Raw genomic sequence first — 22,772 nt, 5'->3', positions numbered from 1 at the left:
CTGAGCTCGTCTCTCAGCTAACCACTGTCTACAAGAGTTTTGTGTATGAACGCTAGGTCTGTGACAGTAACTGGCAATTATAATTAGCTTTCATTTTGAAACAACGCAGGGTTTCAGCACAAGCCAATTCCAGGAGCCCCATCAAAGTTTCTGGAGCAGCCAGACAGGAACTGGGCGACCAGTCAGGGCACAGTTTGGTTTAGTGGTTTGGATGTGTGTGTTTATGTGGCTGATGTTTGCTTTGGATATGCCAGAACCTGACAGAGCAGCTTCCATCATCTCAATTATCGTCATATTAGAGAAAGAGAGCTGCACGAAATAAGCCAATCAGAACTTATTAGATGCCTTAAAGTCCTCCAGGAAAGTTCATACTGGCGCGACGTGAAAGCGAAAATGGGGCGTGACCCGACGCGATCAAACAACAAATCAGTTTTTTTTTATTTACTGAAGGCTACAAATTGTATTATATTAATTCTCAGTATGTACACATTCATTATTAATCTTGTCCCTAACATGATGAAAACGGCTTTGTTAATTTTTCTTGTCACCTCACAATGACAGTAAACTAATTATTACGAGTCACGTTACATAGGCCGATTTTCAGTTCAAAATGGCGAAATTAGACGAAAGTTTATTCTGATTATTTTTGTCATTCGTTTAACATTTATGACCTAAAAAAACTGTCAAATATGAAATGTTTAGTTTAGCTACTTACATCTTTTCTCGCACTTGACTGTAAACTGAAGCGTCGAGTCGCTCCGCTAAAATTCGCGAACATAAAGCCCGCCTACTTTGATTTGATTGGTCATCTCAAATATTCTGACATTGACGAGCAGTGACAGTCCAGAGGCTCAGATGAACACACACACACACACACACACACACACACACCCTGCTGCCTTTCACCATCCACTCATTTAGCTGCTGTCGCATTACTTGACATGCCAAGTCATGTCCTTTTCCCTCTTTTTTTAAATATTTTTAGCCCACGACAGGTTTTTTGCATTATCCATCTTTTTCGAGGACAACTCACTACTCGTACCACTACCCCTTTAACTTGTGGTTGCATTAATCTCAATAATATTGTCTGTGGGACATATTTAAAATAGACTTAAAAATGGCTTGTCACCCATGGTTTTGATGTGGTTGCATTTGGTTCAAGAAACATTCCAGATCGACACTGAAGAGAGAAGATTTATCACAATGCTCCTGGTTAGGAAACGGTGTTATGAATGCACATAATCACACTCATCTTTGAGACATATTAATCTTTCAGACAAACGTCATAAAATGTATTCACTTTATTAGTATCAGTTACTGTAGATTGTGTTTTGTTGTACTCGTTCATTCTACGGCATATATAAGACAAGAGAAGATCAGTGTTGATAGAAAACTGGCAGTTATACAAAAATAAGATGATACAGATATTTGCTGGAGAAATACATTTTGATACACAAATAAAGTTGTGATAGATGCTCCTTTAAAAGGTCGTGGAATCAGTACTTCGACGTCTGCGACTCAAAGTTCGTTTTTCAGGCTCTGCGAGTCTCTGTCATTGCAGTCTCTAGTTTGTTGTGCTTTGTTCCCCCAGGGTTTTAATCCAAAGTCTCTCTCCGGGTCGCTTCTAAAGGTGCATCAAAAGTCCAAAGTAAGCCAAAAAGGCCGCCCTGATTCGCTCATTGTTGAACAGTTCACATCCGCCTCGTCTCTTCAGATGATATCACCCAATGGCTGTCGTGCAGTCCGAGTTATCTGATTGGATGCGATGGCCCTCCTTCTCTGCTTTCTTTTATCCAGAGCCACGCTCACCTTATATCTGCTGTGGAGAAAAGACTTTGTTAGCTTTTGACAGCGCACCTGTTGAACGGACAAAAAAAAAAAAGAAAAGCTGCTTACAATGGATGTCTGTGAGTGAAGTGTGCAATGGATGAAAAAAAAAATGATTTTGTTTCTTTGTTCTTCATTTTTCTTCCTCAAAGTTTATTTGTCTTAATATTAAAAATTGCATTTTATTATATATATATTTTTTTTAAATATTATTAGATTTTATATAAAATTGCACAAAAATGGTCTTGTCTTGAATAATTGTTAAAATAATCTTACATTTTTATATTAAAAATAATCAAATTTTGTATAAAAATACTCCCTAGACTGTTCTTACTCTCGACCTTGACCAATAAGTCCACTTGGCTTTCATCTTACTGACCAATAGTCTAAATATAGAGTCTGTAAATCTTGACTGCCTGCTTTTGGACAGTTTATCTTATTTTCCATTTCCTCTTCTTTTTTTAGCTCTGGCCTTTGAGCGAAGGAATGAAGGGAAACGACAAGGCAGGAAAAAAGGGTGGAGAGGGAAAAATAAAACAAGGTGTGGGAAAGCAAATGATTAAAAAGACGGAGTGTGTTTAAAGGTACAGTAAGCGATTCCTGAGAAACGCTGTTGAAAGTGGATTATACCGAGCGCCACAACAAACGTGTAGCCATTCAGCAATAGGGGGCGTGTCCATTCATGATGGGGGGGAGAGAGAGAGAGCAAGAGGAAGATTTGAAGAAAGACTGTAGAAAGAGAGATGCCTGAGAGACATTACAAAAGCGAAAAGCTCAGAGGAATATCACTGGAAAAAGAAAGGATATGAGCTTTAGGACCAGCGTTAAAGTGCCTTGGAACGCGCAGCTTTGTATGATGCATTGGCGTAATTTCCACTGAAACAGGAAGCTAAGGCGGGACATATTGAATGGCCCCTCCTCCTTTTCAAATAGCCAATAGCGTTTAGTTTACCTCACAGACTGCAAGTCGTACTTGACAGCACCATGGAAGCGAATCCGAGCGCTGATGATACGTTGGATTCAATAGTAACGTTAGAGGTGTGAATAAATTCTAGCCATTTCATTCTTAGCCAACGTACAGTTGGAAAACGGAATAAAACTCGAGCGTCTGAGCAACCGAACACACATTTTCAACCCATATTGCTCTGTGACATGTCTGTCAATGGTCGCTTTGGCCAGGTGGTATTTATAGCATAGGGGGCGGGAGTCCTAGACGCTTTAGATTCTAGAAAGCATTTGATTGGACAGAAGATGTGATGAGAAGCTGAAGTCCGCGGTGATGTCATACAAATCCGTGATCCATCTCCTAAATGCAAATTTTGTCATTGTTCTGGAACACACCAGCTTATTCATAATCTTAAGGCTAACATATTCATACTAAAAGCTAAAAATCGTATGTTTTGATTTCAGGGGGCCTTTAATATTAGAAAAGCTTTCCACCACTGGAGAGACAGAAGTGGAAAGGCCTGAAAACAGACGCAAGGTTGCGTTGTTTCTGCTCCATATACGTAAGTAACATTGGTTTTGCTGTTTCACAGAACCAAGATATGCTGTTGTTGTAATGTTGCTATAGTAACAGCACAGTTTTGAGTGTCATTGTTTATCTGGAGCTGCTGGCGACTAACAACAAACTCTTGCTTTCAAGACTCTTGTGTACTGTATGTTAATTTTTTGTTCTTTCGTCATCTTCGCATTATTTTGCTTTGCTTCAGCTATGATAAAGAGACATCCATTGTGCATTTTGGGGGCGGAGCAATAAAGGGAGGGGTGTGTTTGTTTGGGTTGATTTTAAATATCAACAGTGTTTCTCAGAAATCGCGTACTGCACCTTTAAGGGGCGGCAGTGTTTGCGTACCTGTGTGTATGCGGGACTCTGAGTGATGTTTGGACGTGCACACGCACTCGAGATGATCCTCCAGCTGCACCTGCACCTCCCGAAGCTTTGGCCTCCTGCGTACATATTCCACCTTGGCCACCTGAGAGAGAGAGAGAGAGAGAGAGAGAGAGAGATTGTGGGAACATCCTGAGTTGCACGCACACACTCATAACCCTATCAACAGTGTGTTTTTTCCTCTGCTTTTCCAGAGGTGAGATAAGGCGAGAGCTAAATGTGACTCGGTTGGTTTCCTGTAACGCAGATGAGCCGCCTCAAACCTCTCTTTCAAAACACACACACCTCATATCATACTGACAGACTCCTTCCCTCCCTGCCAACTCAGCTGCCCTGCAGGCCCATTTATACAATACTTTATTCAGGTCTGAACACTCACACACATTGCTGGCGAGATAAACGGAACAGAACACACCCCACAGCCGTGGAGTAACAGACAGATATTTGCAGCGGTTAACTCAAGGTTAGGGCTATTCGTTAACCAGCCGCGGAAGTCTGGCCTGAAACTCTTTCAGTGTGTTCAGCGGCCCTGAAATTCTCATTGACACTGTCCTCCCTTTTGGCACGTCCTACGCCTCGCTCTTGTTACATTTAAATTTGAGAAATGTGAAAAGCTTTGCATGGTGAAAATGAGCCTGGCAAGTGGCAAACACGGTCACAGCCTAGTGCGCAGGAGATTTGCATCAATAAAAACGTATTTCCAATATAAATGTGCTTAGACGAGGAGAAAGAAGGGAGTTGTTTCACTTAACTTTCACCTACAGTTCCTATAAAAATGCAGAAATGAGAAAAAAAAAAATCACACGCAGGAAAAATGGTGCGCTTTAAAATGTATGTGGATGTCATAACTCAGATAACTTGGTCTTGGAAGAAAAACACCTGAGTTCATATTAAGATTTTACATTTCATATTAAGATTAAGACTTTTGACTGCAGATTTTTAGATTGTTTTATATTTATTATTATGAAAAATATTTGTAAAATTATTTAAAATAATTATAATTTAATAGTCATTTATAATATGTTTAATCTATGTGCATAAAATATTACAATATATAACAATGTATATATATATATATATATATATATATATATATATATATATATATATATATATATATATATATATATATATTATTTTATATGTATTAATTATAAAACATTGAACATTTTTATTTGCCAAATTATTTAAAATTATTTAAATTTAATAATAATTGTAATTTAATCATAAGTTAAATATTTAAAATAGAAATATATATATATATATATATATATATATATATATATATATATATAATATGTTATATTTTTAAGCTAAATTTGCTAAATTATGCAAAATATAGTTATAATTAAGTATTATTTTAAATATATTGAGTATATATTTTTAATATATAAATTAGAAATATTTCTATTTTATAATAATACTCATTTTATATAATAATGTCTTATATTCATGATATATAAAAACATGTATATATAAATTAATATATAAAATATGTATTATTTATAAAACATTGAACATTTAAAATTTGCCAAACTATTTACAATTATAAATATTTGTATATATATATATAAAAAAGTGTATATATATATATATATATATATATATATATATATAATTTTATATTTTAATTTAAAATAATGATTAAATAATTACATTTCAAAAAAGTATATACTAGAGGGGAAGATGTGTGTTTTCTCACCTTCACAGTCCTGTAGTGTTTTCTGGACGGGTGGCAGCGCATGTTGCTGGTGTTGCAGCAGCCTGAGCATCGCCTCACCTCGACACACGGAGGCCAGATCAGGAAGTTGGCAGCCGTGGGATCCACCTGACTGCGTGGGATCTCGTAGATCACTGTGCGAGTCTTACAGACGGCTGGCACTGCCTCCTCTAAACACACAATAGCCCATAAACACACAGAACAACCTTTGCAGGAGCTTTGCAACCTGAGCATGTGTGTGTGTCTGTGTTTTACCAATGCTTCTCTTGCGTCTAGAGTGTGCGTGTGAACTCTTGAGGTGTCTGCTGTCATACAGATGCTCCTTATGGTGGCCCTGCTTAACGTCTTCCAGCACCTCATTCTCTGCAAAACAAGTCAACGAAGCACAAAGTCAACAGTGTTTAAGCAACATATTTTGGCTTGTAGAACAAGCAACCATCCAATGCACAATCCCTCCCTCACTATTGTGAAGAAAGAGTGCCCTTGAACCTCTTTGTGAACCCCGCCTCCGCCAGCCCGATGCAAAGAAATGAAGAAAACCCGGTCTGATTACTAAGTAAAGAATAAAAGGTGTCCGCAAACCTGCCTGCACGCTTCATTCGAAAGCAAATATATGCACCGCCTGAGGACACACCGAGAAAACCTACTCAACAATAAGACGTTCGGAAAGGATTGTGTCATTTAAAATGCTTTAAGGATGTCTGGTTGGTTAGTCTGAGCAAAGTGCGCAGTATTTAATCATGCTGTTCCAGGGATCCGCAGAGCCATTCAGCCATACAGCGGGACGATGGGGGGGCAGAGATGCCCCTGTTGTTGCCCCCGGAAACCGGCCCAATGGAGGAGGAGGGTGGTTTTAATTCAGGCTTGAGCACCGTGGCCGACCGACCCGCTCGGCTTTTCACACAGTCGTTAGCGGAGCAACAGACCTCACAAACGCAAACACTACTTGAGCTTCAGCCTCTTTTCTCTCCCAAACACACGGACACACACTCGCACGCAGAGATGCACACACAAACTGAGGAATTCGACATGAATAATACATTACAGCAGCGCTGGCATTCAGCCGCACTCAACTCATAAAGGCAGCATGACAACAGTATAATGGAGAGAGTCTCTTGACCTCCCTCAGGCACCAGCCACACAGACGCAGCTGTTTGCATTTCAATTACAGCGCTTATGGGCCGAATCAAATCTGAGGCTCATATCGTTACGGCTGCAGCATTTCCTCATTAGATGCGCTGGAAGTTTATATTTGAGGCGTTGTGGGTATTTTAACCCTTTCGCTTGGGTCTTCGCCATCAAATCTTTGCGATTAAAAAAGCTCCCGTTTAGGGTCAGATGATCTGAAAATCATACTAGGCTTCCTTAAAGGGATAGTTCACCCAAACATAAAAATTCTGTCATCCCTTACTCACCCTCATGTTGTTCCAAACCTGTATGAGTTTCTTTCTACTGTTGAACACAAAAGAAGAATGTTGGTAATCAAACAGTTGATGGTAGCCATTGACTTCCATGGTATTTATGGAAGTCAATGGGGTCCATCAACTGTTTGATTACAACATTCTTTAAAATATCTTCTTTTGTGTTCAACAGTAGAAAGAAACTCATACAGGTTTGGAGCAACATGAGGGTGAGTAAGGGATGACATTTTTTTTTTTTTTTTTTTTTGGGTGAACTATTTTACTATTTATATACTTTAAAAATTATTTGTGGGATGTGCAAAACTTCTTCTTATTAAAATTGACTAGTCTTCATTGTGGGAATAACTAATCAACAGCATCTGTACAGTGTAAAGGCAGCCGTTGATAAGTTGAAAAGATGCAAGCAAAGACAAATGACGATTGAGAATGCAAATAAATGCAAGGAATAGGACCAATAGCAATGCAGTATGCAAATGCTGCACTGACATCATCACTGTCAGTTAGAATTTAGAATTCTGAACATTCAATCATTGTAAGCCAAACCGAGATTTTTAAACTTTACGTTTTTAAAAAGCATTTATTTTTACACATATTCACAAAACATGCTGAAATATCACTCATGCTTCAAGAATGAGAATAAACTACTTTTTCATACGATGGAATAAATTTTTTTTACTGTGACTGCATAATTTCAAAGGACATATTTGAGTTCAGAATGTTTGTGCTGCCAAAATGTCACATGATTTAGCAAGTTCAAATGCTGATGCGGCGCCATGAGTGCAGGAGCGGGACTGCGGTCTCTAGGCAACATGTGCTGAGGCGTTCGTGGCGAGGTCCATAAACTTTGAGTGCAATAAAAGATTGAGTGAGTCTCCTCTGAATGGATAGTTCCCACAGTCTTGTTCTCCTAACATTGCACCTCAACATTTTGGCGACTTGACACATTGTGCTGACATTGGTTGGGTTTCACTCATGTTTTAAACAAATCTTTTAAGTGAACAAATCATTCTAAAACAAATCAAGGACTGCAACAATTCTCCGATTTATCTAGCACACAACCCACATTCCTGTAGTAGTTGCAGTGCTTATTTAGCAACTTGTTTAGCAACCAGCTGACAAGAAGGTTGAGTGAATGTTTCAATGACTCATTCATAAACTTGTCGCCAAAGATGTAACATGCAGAAAGGACCACTAAACAAAGCTGAATGAATCTGAAGAAATCTTTTTTTTTTTTCATTTTGAACAGATTCACAAGATTCAAGTCACAGATATGAATCACCACTAGCTGGTTTAGGTTTAGGATTTATTTTAGATCATATTCAGCCTACACACACCAGAAAAAACAGAATGACTTTACCTACGAAGTCAATCTCCAGGAGCCTCTGGAGGTCGCTAATGCTGCGGATGTCGCTGTTAGAGAGTCTCTCGATCAGCTCTCGGGGAATCGGCGCTTCCTGTGGAAGAAAATGGTCCTTCCAAAATACATCAAATTGAAATGAATGAAAATTCATGTGTTGTGGACCAAACCCCTTAAATTCTTTAGTAAAATATTTATTAAATAGTATTTAAATACTTTTACGGTTGCACCACTTGAAATTGAAAGTCATTATATCAAAATATTTGTAGAAAATTCTATATTTTTATGGTAAGACTTTACAATAAGGTTTCATTTGTTACTTCGACAGCATGTATTAATCTTAGTTAATGTTATTCTCAACATTTAGGCTACTAATACACTTTTTAGAACAAAAGCTGTAAGCTATCTTTTAACATTAGTTAACAAAGTGAACTAATATTCCCAAGGGTTATTTAATGCTGCATGCAAATACATTGCTTATTGTTAGTTCATGTGAGTTAATGCATTAACTGATGTTAACAAATGAAACCTTACTGTAAAGTGTTACGATTTTTTTCAATTGCATAACCAACATGAGTAGCCAACAAATATTTCATATATTTCTAATAACTTGTGTTAAAAAAGTTTAGAAAAAGTATGTGCAATACGAATGGGCGTTACTTTTATGATCATTTTATGACCATTAATAAATTATGACCAGTTAATGAAGAACTGTAAAGTGACAGACCATAAATTAAGCATCAAAATAAGTTGAGCAATTTTCAAATTTTTTAAATAATTTATACGGTACAAGATCCAACTCTTAAGTCAGTTTAATGTAATTTAAGTTGAAATGACTTAAACATCCAAGTTGATTGTAGGCCTACTTAAAATTTTAAGGAAGCAAATTCTTTTTTTTCTTTTTTTTTTTTACAGTGAACAATGATTCATCATTTGTAAAGGAATCTCTCTCTCTAAACATCGTGTTCCTCTGCCTCTATCCATAATGAATATGTGTTCAGAGGTTGGTCTTACCTCGGCGGCTGCTGAAAGCAGAGAGAAGCAGCAGAAGAGAAAGTAGATCAGCGCGGTTCTCATCTCCCCTGTGGTCCAAATGTGTCCCAGCGCAGGCGAAACCTTCCCGACCGGAGCCGCAAAGATGCTCCTACCGGCGTGGAGCCAGGGAACATGCCTTTCCACAGACAAACCTCTCTAAGGATAAACTCTTCACAAGTCTGTTAAAGCACTAAAACGACACTCTGAAATCAAATACTCCTTTTAACAAGTAATTGTCGTTTTAATCCGTTAAGATCACTTCACACACAAAAAAAGAAAACATGAATGAAGCGATCTTTCATCTCTTGGCCGCATCGCTTCTGAATTTAATTTAAAAAATCCTAAATTCTAAATCCAAAGGTAATCCTAGATTCAAAACCATGATAGAATAAAGAGTCCACGTTTATCCAAAATAGTCCATTTTATGCTCCGTCCACACCTTGTGTCTTCAACTCCTCATATAAAACTAATTCGGTTCAAACTTGAACAGGTCTCGCTCGCGCGCGTGGAGGGGATCTGACAGTGAATGAACTGGCGCTTCTCTCATCTCCTCAACTTAAACTCAGAGAGCCGCGCGCCCCCTCAGGACGAGGTAATCTCTGCTAACCAGCCTTTCAAGTCACCGCATTTCGAATCATTTCAGTGATTCCAATCTTTTCAATCAGTAAAAAAAAAAAAAAAAAAAAAAGATCCACTAAGTGACCGTCGGTAAAATCGTTAAGTCAGTAGGTGACGACGACTTCAGCCGTATCGTTAAAAACACCGTTCACTTAAAAGATAGGTTCAGAAAGTTGCTCAGAAATTAAACATCACCATAATTCAGATGTGTTTCACCTTGCTCACCCTGTGAAGACAGAATTATTTCTACTTGACTCCACATTTCCTCAAGATTTGACAAGTGAGGACGTGACATCCTACCCTCGCGTGTTATTTTTGAAAGAAACGGTTAAGCTATTTTCCTTGATATTTCGACTCTGGAGGTGAGTTATCAAGGTAACTTCCTCTGAGCTATTAGAAAGTTAATAGTTAACACGTTTAGTTCAGATTCAGACAGTGTTTACATTAGTCATGTTCTGTCAGATAATGTCTAACAGGAGAAATAGGAGTGGGTGAGTTTCAGGGTCTACTGAATCCAGTGTTCTCAGTTTTAGATGGGTGAATCCTTAATTAGCCCCACTGAGACAGGAAGCACCATAGACAGACAACTAGGAGACATTATGGGAGAGAAGGAAACACTGAATGGACTACAAGATAATAAGGAAAAGGTGAAGACAGCAGACTACAGGAGGTGAGCACACTGTCCTAGAGTTGAAACAATGTAGGCTAGATAAATAGACACGGCACACACACTAGCTTCCAAATTGGGTTTGGTGCAGTTTGGTGAGGTAAAAGGGAATAATGAAATTCTCTGGAAGCTTTCCATTCATTCCGCTCATTCCACAGATTGGCTCTTGGAATAAAAGACTTGGCATTTTCTTCTGTAACAAAATACATTATGGTTGTGCATGTTCCCTTTTCATTACTTTTGAGGGTTTGTGTGTGTGACAAGCACAATTTGCATTCCTGACCCTGGCTTTAGCCGTAAGATGGAGAGGAATGTGTGAGGACCCACACACACACACACACTAAAGCTTCAGCAGGTGAAGAAGCTGGAAATCCAGCGTCTATGTAGTTCATGACTGACATCTCAATGAAGACGGAGGGGGAAGGGGTACGAGGTCAGACGAGCTGAACCGAAAGAGCTGATACGGAAAGACGTTTTGGTATGGATGGACGTCTAGCGACAGTTTGATATGAAGGAAAAAGGAAAAGCAAATGAGACGACATTTGTTATGGTTGTGGTAAAAATAGGCAGAGAAAAAAGGGACTATGGGAGTTGAAGTCCCTTGAGATCCCGCCTTGCCAAAGAGAATGAGTCACAGCACAACCACATCTACCAGTAATGTGTGTGGGAAACCTCTACGGAGCACGCAGATGCGTACTTGTATCTTTTCTGTAAGACAGACACTCTTGGACACACGGACACCCACACATACCTCGAGCACCAGTGGTCCATGCCAAGCTGGGATTCCTGCCAAAACCAAAAACCTTTGCTCTCCTTCCCATCCATCCAAGCATGAGAATAATAAGTTGAACTTCTATCGTGTAAAAACACTGCACACTTGCTAGCTGGTCAAGCTCTTGACTTGAGGGACTTTTAAGGAATGGTTCGGAAATGAAAACTCTGTTACCATTTACTCACCATGATATCATTCCAAACCTGGCTTTGTTTCTTCTGTGGAATGCAAAAGGAGAATTAAATCAAAGCAATTTTGTTTTAAAACATTATGTAACTTGATAATATTTAAATAAACTTAATAAAATCAATGTGGTGTAACCAACACACAGAGGCCAGTTTTCCATCATCTGACCACTTTAAATCTTCACGATTGTCTCAATCATTACATTTTTCATTAAACAATGCATTTTATTCAGGTCAGATGGACTAACCCTAAGAAAACATGTTGATATTAATGACTCAAAGTGCATGATATTTTTACAAATAAAAATAAGAATCTTAAAAATAATTTTTAAACATTTGTGAATAATGATTAAATGTATGCAAAACCCAAAGAAAGTATTTAAGTATTTTCTACTTGGTTTCACCACTTGACATTTTAAAATCTAAATATTTGTAGTCATTAAATCAAAGTATTGTAAAAAAAATTGTGCAAATTTGGGGAAAAAATAGACCATTAAAATGTGTAGTTTAGTAGCGCATACGCATTCTTTTACAGAATGTTTTCCTTTGCATTTTTCGGGTACAGACGAGACGACAACTTTGTCAAAGTGATCCCCATTTCAAACAGATATGTGAAACAACTAAAAATGCTGTATTATATATGCCAGGCCAGTAGATAGCAATTTACGCGAAATATGAACACGAAATATGCACGCCGTCACCGTTTTCACAGATTCACGTTTTTGTAGTTTACACAGAGACGATAACAGTATCGTTTTCATAAACTTACATATTAATTTGTTCCCTTGTTTTAGGTGGTTTAACCATGGTTTAACTAAATACAAAGAGGGAACTTATTAGTACAACTTGGCCATGATTTACCTATGGGTATCCTTTGGAGACGGCTTATGGTAGAGAAATGAATATTCAATTCGTGGGCAACAGCTCTGGTGGACATTCCTGCAGTCAGCATGCCAATTGCACACTCCCTCAAAACTTGCAACATCTGTGGCATTGTGCTGTGTGATAAAACTGCAGATTTTAAAGTGGCCTTTTATGGAGGCCAGCCTAAGGCACACCTGTGCAATAATCATGCTGTCTAATCAGCATCTTGATATGCCACACCTGTGAGGTGGATGGATTATCTCAGCAAAGGAGAAGTGCTCACTAACACAGATTTAGACAGATTTGTGAACAATATTTGAGAGAAATAGGCCTTTTGTGTACATAGAAAAAGTCTTAGATCTTTGAGTTCAGCTCATGAAAAATGGGTGCAAAAACAAAAGTGTTGCGTTTATAATTGTGTTCAGTATATGATGTCAGATGTATGGAACACATGGCATGTGGGGGAAAAAAGATGTTGTGGCCACTAATTAACAATTCATTCCCATGACTTAATTTGTGGCCAAGTTTTATTAAAGGTGCTCTAAGCGATGTCACACGTTTTTTAGGCTGAAACATTTTTTGTCACATACAGCAAACATCTCCTCACTATCCGTTAGCTGCCTGTCCCCTGAACACACTGTAAAAAAACGCAGTCTCTGTAGACACCACAGGCTCCACAAACGGCAACAAAAACAAACTGGGCCAACCTGCACCACGAAACATAAACAGTGTTCCAGCCAATAACCGACAAGAATGATTTGGGAGTGGGGGTGGGGGGGTTAGTGCGCGTGCACATGAAGGGGGGTGTGGGGAGAGGAGGAGAGAGAAGCATGAAGAGGGAAGTTAGCTAGAGGAGAGATGTCCTAGACAACGACAACGACTAACGTTAGAATTATATTCTCTTGAATTTTGAAATGGCTGACACGACCAAAGAGACGACTTTCCGATGAACAAATAGCAAAGAAGAGGGAAAAAGGAGAAGGAACGCACGAAGTCCCGAATTTACATTGGAAAAGCACGGAAGGGAGGGGGAGGGGGAGGGGGAGGGGATGAGAAGGAGGGAGGGTCGAGCTAGCCCCCGTTTTGTTTGACAATACTTCGAACATCAACAAGAAGTGACGTCACCCAACATCGCTTAGAGCACCTTTAATTAATCCCTCGTTTTAGCTAAATCATTGGCATGGTTTAATTGAATAGCCCCGCACATGACATGCGAGAAAAAAAAAACAAGATATCGTGATGACAAATTAAGAATTTGTTTCCACAATTTACTAATTTACACTACACCATTTTTAACTAATAAATGAAAACTTTGTATGCGTTTTGGCTGTTCATTTACATAACAATGGAAACAGTGACGGCATGCGTATTACGTGTTCAGTCTATGTGTGTAGTGTTTCTTTACAAAGTGACATCTACTGGCCTGGCATGAATAATACAGCAATTTTAGTCATTTCACGGATGAATGGGGATTTGAATGGCGATCGCTTTGACAAAGTTTTACCTAAAACGAGGGAACAATTGAATAATCATATGGACGAACACTTAATTTGTGTCCACAATATCTTGACTCCACCGTCTCCTTTGAAAATATGGAGGCATGAATAAAAATTGAGAACTTTGTGTCCCAAAGTTTTGGCTCTTTTGAAAGTAAGTGAAAGTTGAGCAAGTGAGAAATAACATGTCTTGAAATGTCATGTAGCATCGATGCCAGAACAGTGGGACCAAAATATGTTCTTCAGTAATGGATCTTGGCAGTGGAGTGACAGCATCAGTTATTTTGATTTGCTCTGCAGCACTCATGAGTGGATAAAACATATAAATGTACATACAAAAGTATTATTGATGAGGGAGGAAAAAGACCCCTGCTCTGTCCCTCCTCCTCCTCAGTCTCTCTCAATTCATGCACTGTTCATCATCCCCAGTGTCTCTGGCTCCTGCAGAGCTTCAGTGTGTCCGGAGGAATTAACAGACCAAGACCTCTGCCACCAGAGACAAGCCCTCAAGCCCTCACAAGAATAACAGTGTGTTGCAATGCTTGAACGGGGAGAAAAAAAATTAAGGGAAATTCCCAGGAGCAGTCCAGACAGTTTACACAAAGAGACAGACTAGACTTATCTCACCCTCCTCCAATTACTGGCTTTGCGTATTTTTTTTTTATTATACATAGATTGTGTATGTTTGTGTTTGTGCATGTCTCATCTCATCCCTGTAAGTTATTTAATACTGAGACCTTAAGATGGAAGAAGGAAAGAAAGGTGTGGTTGAGCATGTTTGTTGTACCTGGAAGGAGTGTTTTTTACAGCGTGTGTAAGTTGTACCAAAAATGTGTTCAGGAAATATTAACCAGAGACTCTTGTTTCTCCCTCACTGATGGGGAGTAACTAGCGCCATGTAGCGATGCTGCTAACATAACTTTTTAGTAGCGTGACATTAGCTCAGCTATTCTCAAAATAGTGTTGATTTTCCAGTAATAAGCTACATCATTTTCAGCATTAAGCGGTGTAGCATGACTAAACTCTCCATCTGTGTTTTTTTATGTCACAATGTATTATGCTAACAGCCTTACAGCTAAGCAAGGCATACTGTATTAAAGTCAACATGAAATTCAAATGGTCCCTATTTACTTTTTTAATTGATGTTCCTGGTCTAACTCCAAAGGGGGAAAAAAATCTATAAATGTTTAGGAAAATGTAGCAACGTAATAATGCTAACAAATAGGAAAATAGCTACCTAGGCTACTTTTTTAACAAACTCACATTCAGTTTCTATAACTCTTACTTTTTATAATCTAATAAGTTCTCATTGGGTAAAATTTAATTCCACCTGAATTTTTTTCTCCTTGAATATCATGTTATAATTAATAAATACATCACATTATGGAAGTAAAATTGGCCACATAATGAACTTCATGTTGACATGAATGGAAAAATCTTTTAAAATGTCCCCTCTCTCAACCAATGTTGTTATTGTTAAATCAAATTAAACATTTTCATTCATTGAAATAAGGCTGAAATAAAATAAAATATAAATATTACAGGAAAACTTCAACTTAAAAAACTTAAAATAATTTGAAATTTGACATTTTGCCCTCGCAACTATCTTTAAAGAAATAATAGATTAAAACTAAATTACTTAAACATACACTAAAATTACAATAGAAGCTGAAAAATACAAAAATAAAAACTAATTCAAGATATTAATAAATGCTATAAAAGTTTAATAATATTAACCCTCTGGTACTGTTTGCGTGTCAGTCAAAAATGACAGATTTTTTATTTTATGTCAATGAAATGATTTTATAATATTTTAGTTCGATAATATTTTTTATTTAATATTTTGTATTTTTAGGGGGGTATTATGGTACTAAATTATATTTATGCAGTGGTTATAATCCATTTATTCACTTTTTGAGCCTGAAAATGAAATTTAATCTGTCACAAATCTTGAATGCTTTGAAGCACAGACTTAACACAGACTTGGTTTCTTTTTAAAGACGACACTTGACAGATTATTTCTGAAGTGAAAAAAGTTCTAAAATTTTACATTTATTGTTATGAAAAATGCAAAAATTCACAAAAATAAAATTTTAAATTTTTAAATGAAATACATATTTTCCAAAATATGTTTTACTCTACAGCTGTGAGAAAATCAAAGCTGTGTCCAAAATTTGAGGAATGATATCTTTAAAAAAAATTAGCTTTCAGTAAGATTTTGTTTGGGCGCAGTACCAAACATTTCCAATAGATGAAATTCGTCTCCCATTCATTTCCAATGCGGCCATTTTTGACAGCGAACAATACAAGTGTGAACAATTTCAAGTGTGTTCGCACAGCAAGTGCGAAAACCTTTACAAAGTTTCGTACCATTCCAATGAAGTAAAAAATTCAACAATAACAAAACTGAACGTAAACTTTTTCGGTCTAAAATTACCGAAAAGCACCAGAGGATTAAAATAATATGAAAATAACACTGATCTCAAATAGCCTTATTCACAGTCTACCAGGACATTTTTAAATTGTAAGGAGAAAAAAAAAAAACTATTTACCAATTAATCCCTGCACAACATAAACTTGAACTAGCTTGAACTCTCTTGTGGTTTGGCAAGCTGAAGTTTCAAAAGGAGCTTCCTCAACCCTGGCCTGCATCAGTAGGTAGGTCAGAGAGGACATCAAAGCCTATACTCAGTGTAAGCCTTGTTGGCTGCCAACCAAAACCTATTGTGCATCATTGCAGGAGCATTTGGGTGGTGTCCAATCAAAGGCTTATCCCAGATAATGCATGAATATGCTTAAGTTTACTCATAGACACTACTGTCATACGTCAAACAACATCTGCACGGTGATGACGGGAGCTTGCGTGTGAGCGCAGCTGAAGAGGTCAAGACCGATGATGTTGCACAGCTACCGTGTTTGAGAACGAGCCCTGCCGTAATCAGCATGAGAATAAAGCTTTGTTTTGATATCTAGGATCAGACACACATGCAGGAACATGCTTACATGTGTGTATCGCAGTTTGGAATGCTCTTACTCTTAGGAACAGCGTGTTACAACCTTATCTCCATTGTGCAAGGCCAAGTCTCTATCTTACAGCATTCACAAATGCACTTATTGACCGAAATATATCATTAGTGATGCTTGCTATGGGTGCATACTTAGTGTTAGTGATTTGAACAACTCCTCCTCCCACCAAATGCCGGCATGATGCATCAGAAGAAGCTGGATTTAATATTCTGAATTATTTCAATCCACAATCTGACTTGTCATGCAGACTGGAATTATAACCACACTATGTTATTTCGTCTTGCCAGAGGAGAACTGGTCCCCTGACTGGCCTAGTATACTTAAAAAACAGTATACTTTGGGCTTTACCCTAAAGGTGAAAATTCTCTGCATTTCATCTCTCATAATTTGTGCTACATCCATAAATGATACCTACTGAAGCTTGTTTCCGCCACAGAATAAAACATTTTAAAAGATAATTGCGTTTAAAAGTTTACATCTCGCAATTCTGACTTTATTTCTCAGAATTGCGTGATAGAAAGTCGCAATTGCGTGTTATAGTCAGAATTGCGAGAAATAAACTTGCAAGTTTATGCGAGTTTAGGCTATATCTCACAATTCTGACTTTATAACATGCAATTGCAACTTTATATCATGCAATTCTGACTTTATATCTTCCAATTGGCTTTATGCCCAGCTGCACTACTTCCTGAACTTCAGCCAGCTCCTTTGTTTCCTGTCTGCCATTATTGGACAAACTGATTAATCCAGGTGTGCCTGACCTCATTAGTCACAAAAACAATAATCAGACACCAAAATATGTTTGCGAAATAATTGCGAAATATAAACAGGCAATTCTGAGAAAGAATTTTCAAAATTTAAAATTTAAACTGAAAAATTTCAGAATTTTTATTTAGTTTATTTCTCGCAATTGCGAGTTTATATCACACAATTCTGACTTCATAACACACAATTACCACTTTATATTACACAATTCTGACTTTATAACTCGCAATTGCGACGTTATATCACGTAAAGTCAGAATTGCGAGAAGAACACTCGCAATTGTGAGAAACAAAGTCCGAATTGTGAGATAAAAAGTCACAATTACCTTTTTTATTTTTCATTCTATGGTGGAAGGTTTCAAGCTTCCATAGAAACCTCTAGGATAGAATCTATTTAGAACACTCTAAAACCAACCAATTGTAATTTAGCATGCTAACGGCTAGTTTTGCATGGCTAAGAGCCACTAATATTTCCTTCAAAGTAGTTTTAAGGAAGGTCTTTTTAACCTCATAAAGGACCTCATGTATAAAATTTGTGTTGATTTCATTCTAAAAGCGCCTTCTCCCCAAAATAACCATATTTGGACCTTACGACGCCTAGTTTTACTATGCATAACCTCATCTGCATATCATTTCCACATGGATATGGATGTGTTTAACGTTAGCCTACAAAACACTGTGGCCTATAAATCCTGAAATGCACTTTACAACACCCAGTTTGTGCTTATGCAACTTTATACATCAGACCCCAGATCTGAACGATCTTTCATATCTGAGTTTTATAGATAAAGCCGAAGCATGGAAATAGATAAGTGCTTTCCTGGTTTCCATTTTGATTCCTTATCTCCTGCACTAGTCATCTTCTATATATACTAAAACAAGAGGCTCTTTCTTTCATTGCTTCCCCCTGCTTTCTGTCTGCTGTTGTAATTTTTTTCCCCCGTGTCCTTGATCTTGTGTGTAAGATTAGTGGTCACCGTGGCATTGTTCTGTTTATCACTGAGCAGATGTGCCGAACACTGCTGAGTGGCCCACATCTTCCTCTCTCCTTCCTCTCCCCTCTTCCTCTGAGTGACAGTGATGAAGGTATTTGGGTAAACAGGACTCAGTGTTGATGGATGGGTCAGTAAGCATCTGGTGTGTGAGATCAGCGGCGGCAAGCACCTGCAAAAGACTCAGAGGAAACACTTGTTCATTCTTCTCATCTATATTTAGAGCTTTGTTTAAAGAGAAACTCTGTGATCATTCACTAATTTCTTCTGTGGAACACAAAAAGAGATATTTTCAACAATGTCCATGCTGCTCTTTTCCATATATTTAAAGCTTACACTCACTAGGGACTGTTATTTAATTATTATTTTTGTTTATTGTAATGTAGTCACTCCTACTACTTTGGCGGGTTGAATTATATATATAATATATCAACTCTATCTCACGACCAATTCGTACGAATGATAAAAAGTTGGCTAATTCGTATGAATTCGTACAACGTCACTCGTACGAATTTGTACGATTTGTCTAAACCCACGTGATGGTAGGTTTAGGGGCGGGGTCAGGGGTAGGTCATTCGTATGAATTCATACGAATTCGGCAATTCGTAAAATATGTACGATTTAGCAAAAATCGTACTAATTCGTACGAGTGAGGTCGTATGAATTCGTACGAATTAGCCACTTTGTTAAATTGTTACGAATTCGTCGTGAGATAGGGTTGAATATATACATTTTCAATTGTAGTCATTTAAAAAGTCATCTGAAATAATAAACTAAGTGGTATGTAGTGTTGTCAAAAATAGCAATTTCTCAATACGTTTCGATACGGAAATATCTGAAATGCTTCCAATACTCATTATCCTCAGAATAGATACATGATACCAGCTGCACTTTCTCTCTCTCTCATCTCTCTGACAGGCAGTTACACACAAACCCGCCTCCATTCACTCACTCATTTCATTTGTTCCAGATGAATATTGTTGCTGTTACAGGGCTTGAATTTCGTCGTGGGATTGCGGATATTGCGCATAATTTTAATCATTCCTCAAACTGACTCATTACTCATTTCGCTGCTTATTGCGCTTAAACAGTCAAATACACACAAAATAATGTCAAAATACCGGTCTTGGCGAGTATTCACGTATACACAGTCAGTTGTGTTTTAAGTGAACGTAAACAGTTGAGAAAGAAAACGCATGTTTAACAGTATAATGGATCTGCGTGTCAGGTCTTAAAGTGACAGCAGCCTAATATACCTGCAGTAAAAAATGCTTTTGAGATTGGTCTTTATGTTCACCAAGGTTGCATTTATTTGATCAAAATAAAGTAAAAACAATAATATTCTTACATAATATTACAATTTAGAACTGTTTTCTGTTTTATTATATTTTAAGATATAATTTATTCCTTTGATGCAAAGCTTATTTTTCAGCATCATTACTCCAGTTTTCAGTGTCACACGATCCTTCAGAACGCATTCTAATATGATGATTTGCTGCTCAAGAAATATTTCTGATTATTATGAAAACAGTTGTGCTGCTTAATATTTTTGTGGAAACGACGATACTTTTTTCAGGATTCTATGATGAATAGAAAGTTCAAAAGAACAGCATTTATTTGAAATAAAAATGATTTGTATTATTATAAATGTCTAAATATCGTATGTAACACATACAATAATCAAAACATTTTATAAACAAAAAAATAGAACATTCTTAATATCTCCTTTTGAATTACACAGAACACAAGATTCCATCTTGCATAACTCATTTCCTCAATTAAAGGTATAGCGGAGGATCTTTCCGAATTTTAGATAAGACCCGCCCTCTCCACTTTTTGAAAAGTTTGATTGATTCACCAGAATGATTGACAATTAGGAGGACCAATAGTATATCACCTCCACCCGGAAGTAAAAAATCCTCCGCTATACCTTTAATTGACAAACACTGACAAGCCCGCATTTGATCTTTCACGCCTGTTTTTAAGCCACGCCTTCTTCATGCTCTCATTAGGATGAATGACATTGTTCAAAGAAAGAATAAACCGTACACACCAGTGCAATGCAATGACGAATTTCATGATCTGTCTGGGTTGTTGTAGGCTACTTTTTTTACACGCAAGATTAGTCCAATTAGCAATGCGGTCACATGCTCAGGGGCTTTGCGAATAGCATTGTCTGAGTTGTATCGCTTATCCGCAGTGTCTTACAGAGAGGAAAGAGAAAGGCGTGAAGTGCAGTGTTACTCACTGGAATAATGAGGTCATTTTTGTCCGACCACACAATGCTTGCAGTCTTCCCTCGATTTAATATGCAGCTATTGGCGGGAAAGGACAGTATTGTTCTCGCTTTAGATTGAACGTGTGTGTGTGTGGGAGAGAGAGAGAGAGAGAGCTACCGCTATAGGTGACATCATCAGTGCAGAGAAAACCCCTCATTAGGGAGTGATTCATCTTATTAGTAGCGTTTCAGAAACGCAGCACGTGGGGCCCAAAGGAAAAGGTACTCGCGGTCAGATGATGACGGAGAGCTTTTCAGCACTTAAATACACACACAAACACACGCACATGCCCACACACACCTGTGCAGGTGGGCTTTTTGAGTTGCTTCATTTGAAGCCACAATAATAGATCAAAAAGGCCTCGCTGCCTATCCCAAGCTTTCATGAGACTGTTTAAAAATACAGTGAGCATGTGTGAAAAAGAAGTCGTTTACGTTATGATGGCAGTGCAAACATTGCGTTCTAAAGACAGGTGCACTGATGAGAATCATCTTTCTCACAGCGATTTATTGATGATTTCTGAAATATCATATCTTATGTTGATGATTATATTTTAATACATGTTTTCCATGATGTTTTCATAAGAAGAACAGTAGGCCTATGTGAGCATTTCGATATTTGGCGTTCAGAAAAACACTTTTCATAGCATATCTGACCATTTCAATGAATCTGTTCAAAACGCTGATGCACCATTGAATCCACCGTTCAGAAATATTCATAGAAAATGATAGTATTATATAAATAAATAAATAACAAAAAATATAATAAAATAAATAATAAATACATTTATTTATATTATTATTTTTTATAAAATAAATATAAATAAATAAAAATAATAAATTGTTGTATTGGAACATACAAATCATATATTTTTATTTTTAACATTTATTTTAGGTTTTTATCTCCTTTACGCCATTTTGATTAAAAACTGGGATGTAGGTCTACTCAAATATCACAAAAATTGTGACAAGAATATAATTTTTTAAATATATAAAGTATAAAATTAGGCCTAGTGTAGAAAGAAGTTTTAAAATATATACTGTAAAAAAGAAAGAATGTAGGCTCACTCAAATATTGTAAAATGGCTGAAAAATATATATTTTTTAGAATATAAATATAAAAAGATATGATACATATAATAAAAAATAAATTTTCCCTTTTTTATCCATTTTGATTAAATACGAAGATATAGGCCTACTCAAATATTGCAAGAATACTGAACGATTAATATAATTTGTTATAAAATATAAAGGATTATGAATAAAGATAAAAAAATATACAAAAAAAATATTTTGCACACAGGTATAAAAAGTCGCTGTTTGGATTTAAATGATTGGATCATTATTGCAGTGATTATTATGTTTCTTTCATGTTATATTGGCAACAGTTCTTTTAGCCCTAATTGATGGAGTGTGTAGCTTTTCATTTCTTAAACAACCATGTAGGAAGACACATCATGGCCATATTCCAGGATGACGATGTCAAGATTCATATATACATATGTGTGTGTATAGTTCATTTTCTTTTGATGTTAAAGTGTATCTGGTGAGATTTTAGTGTATCTGTGGACCATACGCATGTACGTACCTCTCAGATCTCAAAGATCAGAGAATCCACAGCAGGTTAAGTGCAGTAATGATGGTATGAGTGTGTTTATGTCGAGTGTGAGCGCTGAGAGTGCATGCCTGTGCTTGTGAGTGTCAGATGGAATGGCTTACAGCAACAGCCTGTTACAATACTAGGAAAATACTATTAAGTGTCTCTCCATCACTCTGAAGAAGAGTGGAGGGATTCTAAAGGTAAATGCTGATCATCTTATAGATGTGGGTGAAAGACGGTAATTCTCTGGTTTGATTT

At 37.1% G+C, this 22,772-nt stretch overlaps 1 protein-coding gene across 4 annotated transcripts; it reads right to left on the bottom strand.

Moving 5' to 3' along the window:
- Positions 1-1,284: 1,284 nt before the first annotated feature.
- Positions 1,285-9,833, bottom strand: pdgfaa (platelet-derived growth factor alpha polypeptide a). 4 transcript variants are annotated; one of them, XM_079891196.1, is made up of 6 exons: positions 9,231-9,833; positions 8,217-8,313; positions 5,694-5,801; positions 5,421-5,608; positions 3,683-3,803; positions 1,285-1,819 (listed from the first exon to the last, which is right to left on the bottom strand). In XM_079891196.1, exons 1-6 carry the CDS (start codon positions 9,291-9,293, stop codon positions 1,806-1,808), a joined length of 591 nt encoding a protein of 196 aa, XP_079747322.1. In that variant the 5' UTR covers positions 9,294-9,833; the 3' UTR covers positions 1,285-1,805. The 4 variants fall into 4 exon arrangements, with proteins under 4 accessions (XP_079747322.1, XP_079747320.1, XP_079747323.1 ...); XM_079891194.1 differs by having other exon boundaries at positions 8,217-8,331; positions 9,231-9,427; XM_079891197.1 differs by having other exon boundaries at positions 1,288-1,816; positions 9,231-9,517.
- Positions 9,834-22,772: the final 12,939 nt, after the last annotated feature.

The sequence above is a fragment of the Squalius cephalus genome (assembly GCF_949319135.1).
Source record: "Squalius cephalus genome assembly, chromosome: 13".
Lineage (NCBI taxonomy): Eukaryota > Metazoa > Chordata > Actinopteri > Cypriniformes > Leuciscidae > Squalius > Squalius cephalus.
Note: the sequence above shows the minus strand (reverse complement) of the source record. Positions and strands in the feature narration are given on the sequence as shown.

What these genes read in the sequence shown, in the direction of transcription:
- pdgfaa (XM_079891194.1), bottom strand. Translation starts at nt 9,293, where the DNA reads ATGAGAACCGCGCTGATCTACTTTCTCTTCTGCTGCTTCTCTCTGCTT. An exon ending in TGCTTTCAGCAGCCGCCGAG is followed by an intron (nt 8,332 to 9,230) that starts GTAAGACCAACC and finishes GTATTTTGGAAG; the next exon opens with GACCATTTTCTTCCACAGGA. An exon ending in CCTGGAGATTGACTTCGTAG is followed by an intron (nt 5,802 to 8,216) that starts GTAAAGTCATTC and finishes CTTGTTTTGCAG; the next exon opens with AGAATGAGGTGCTGGAAGAC.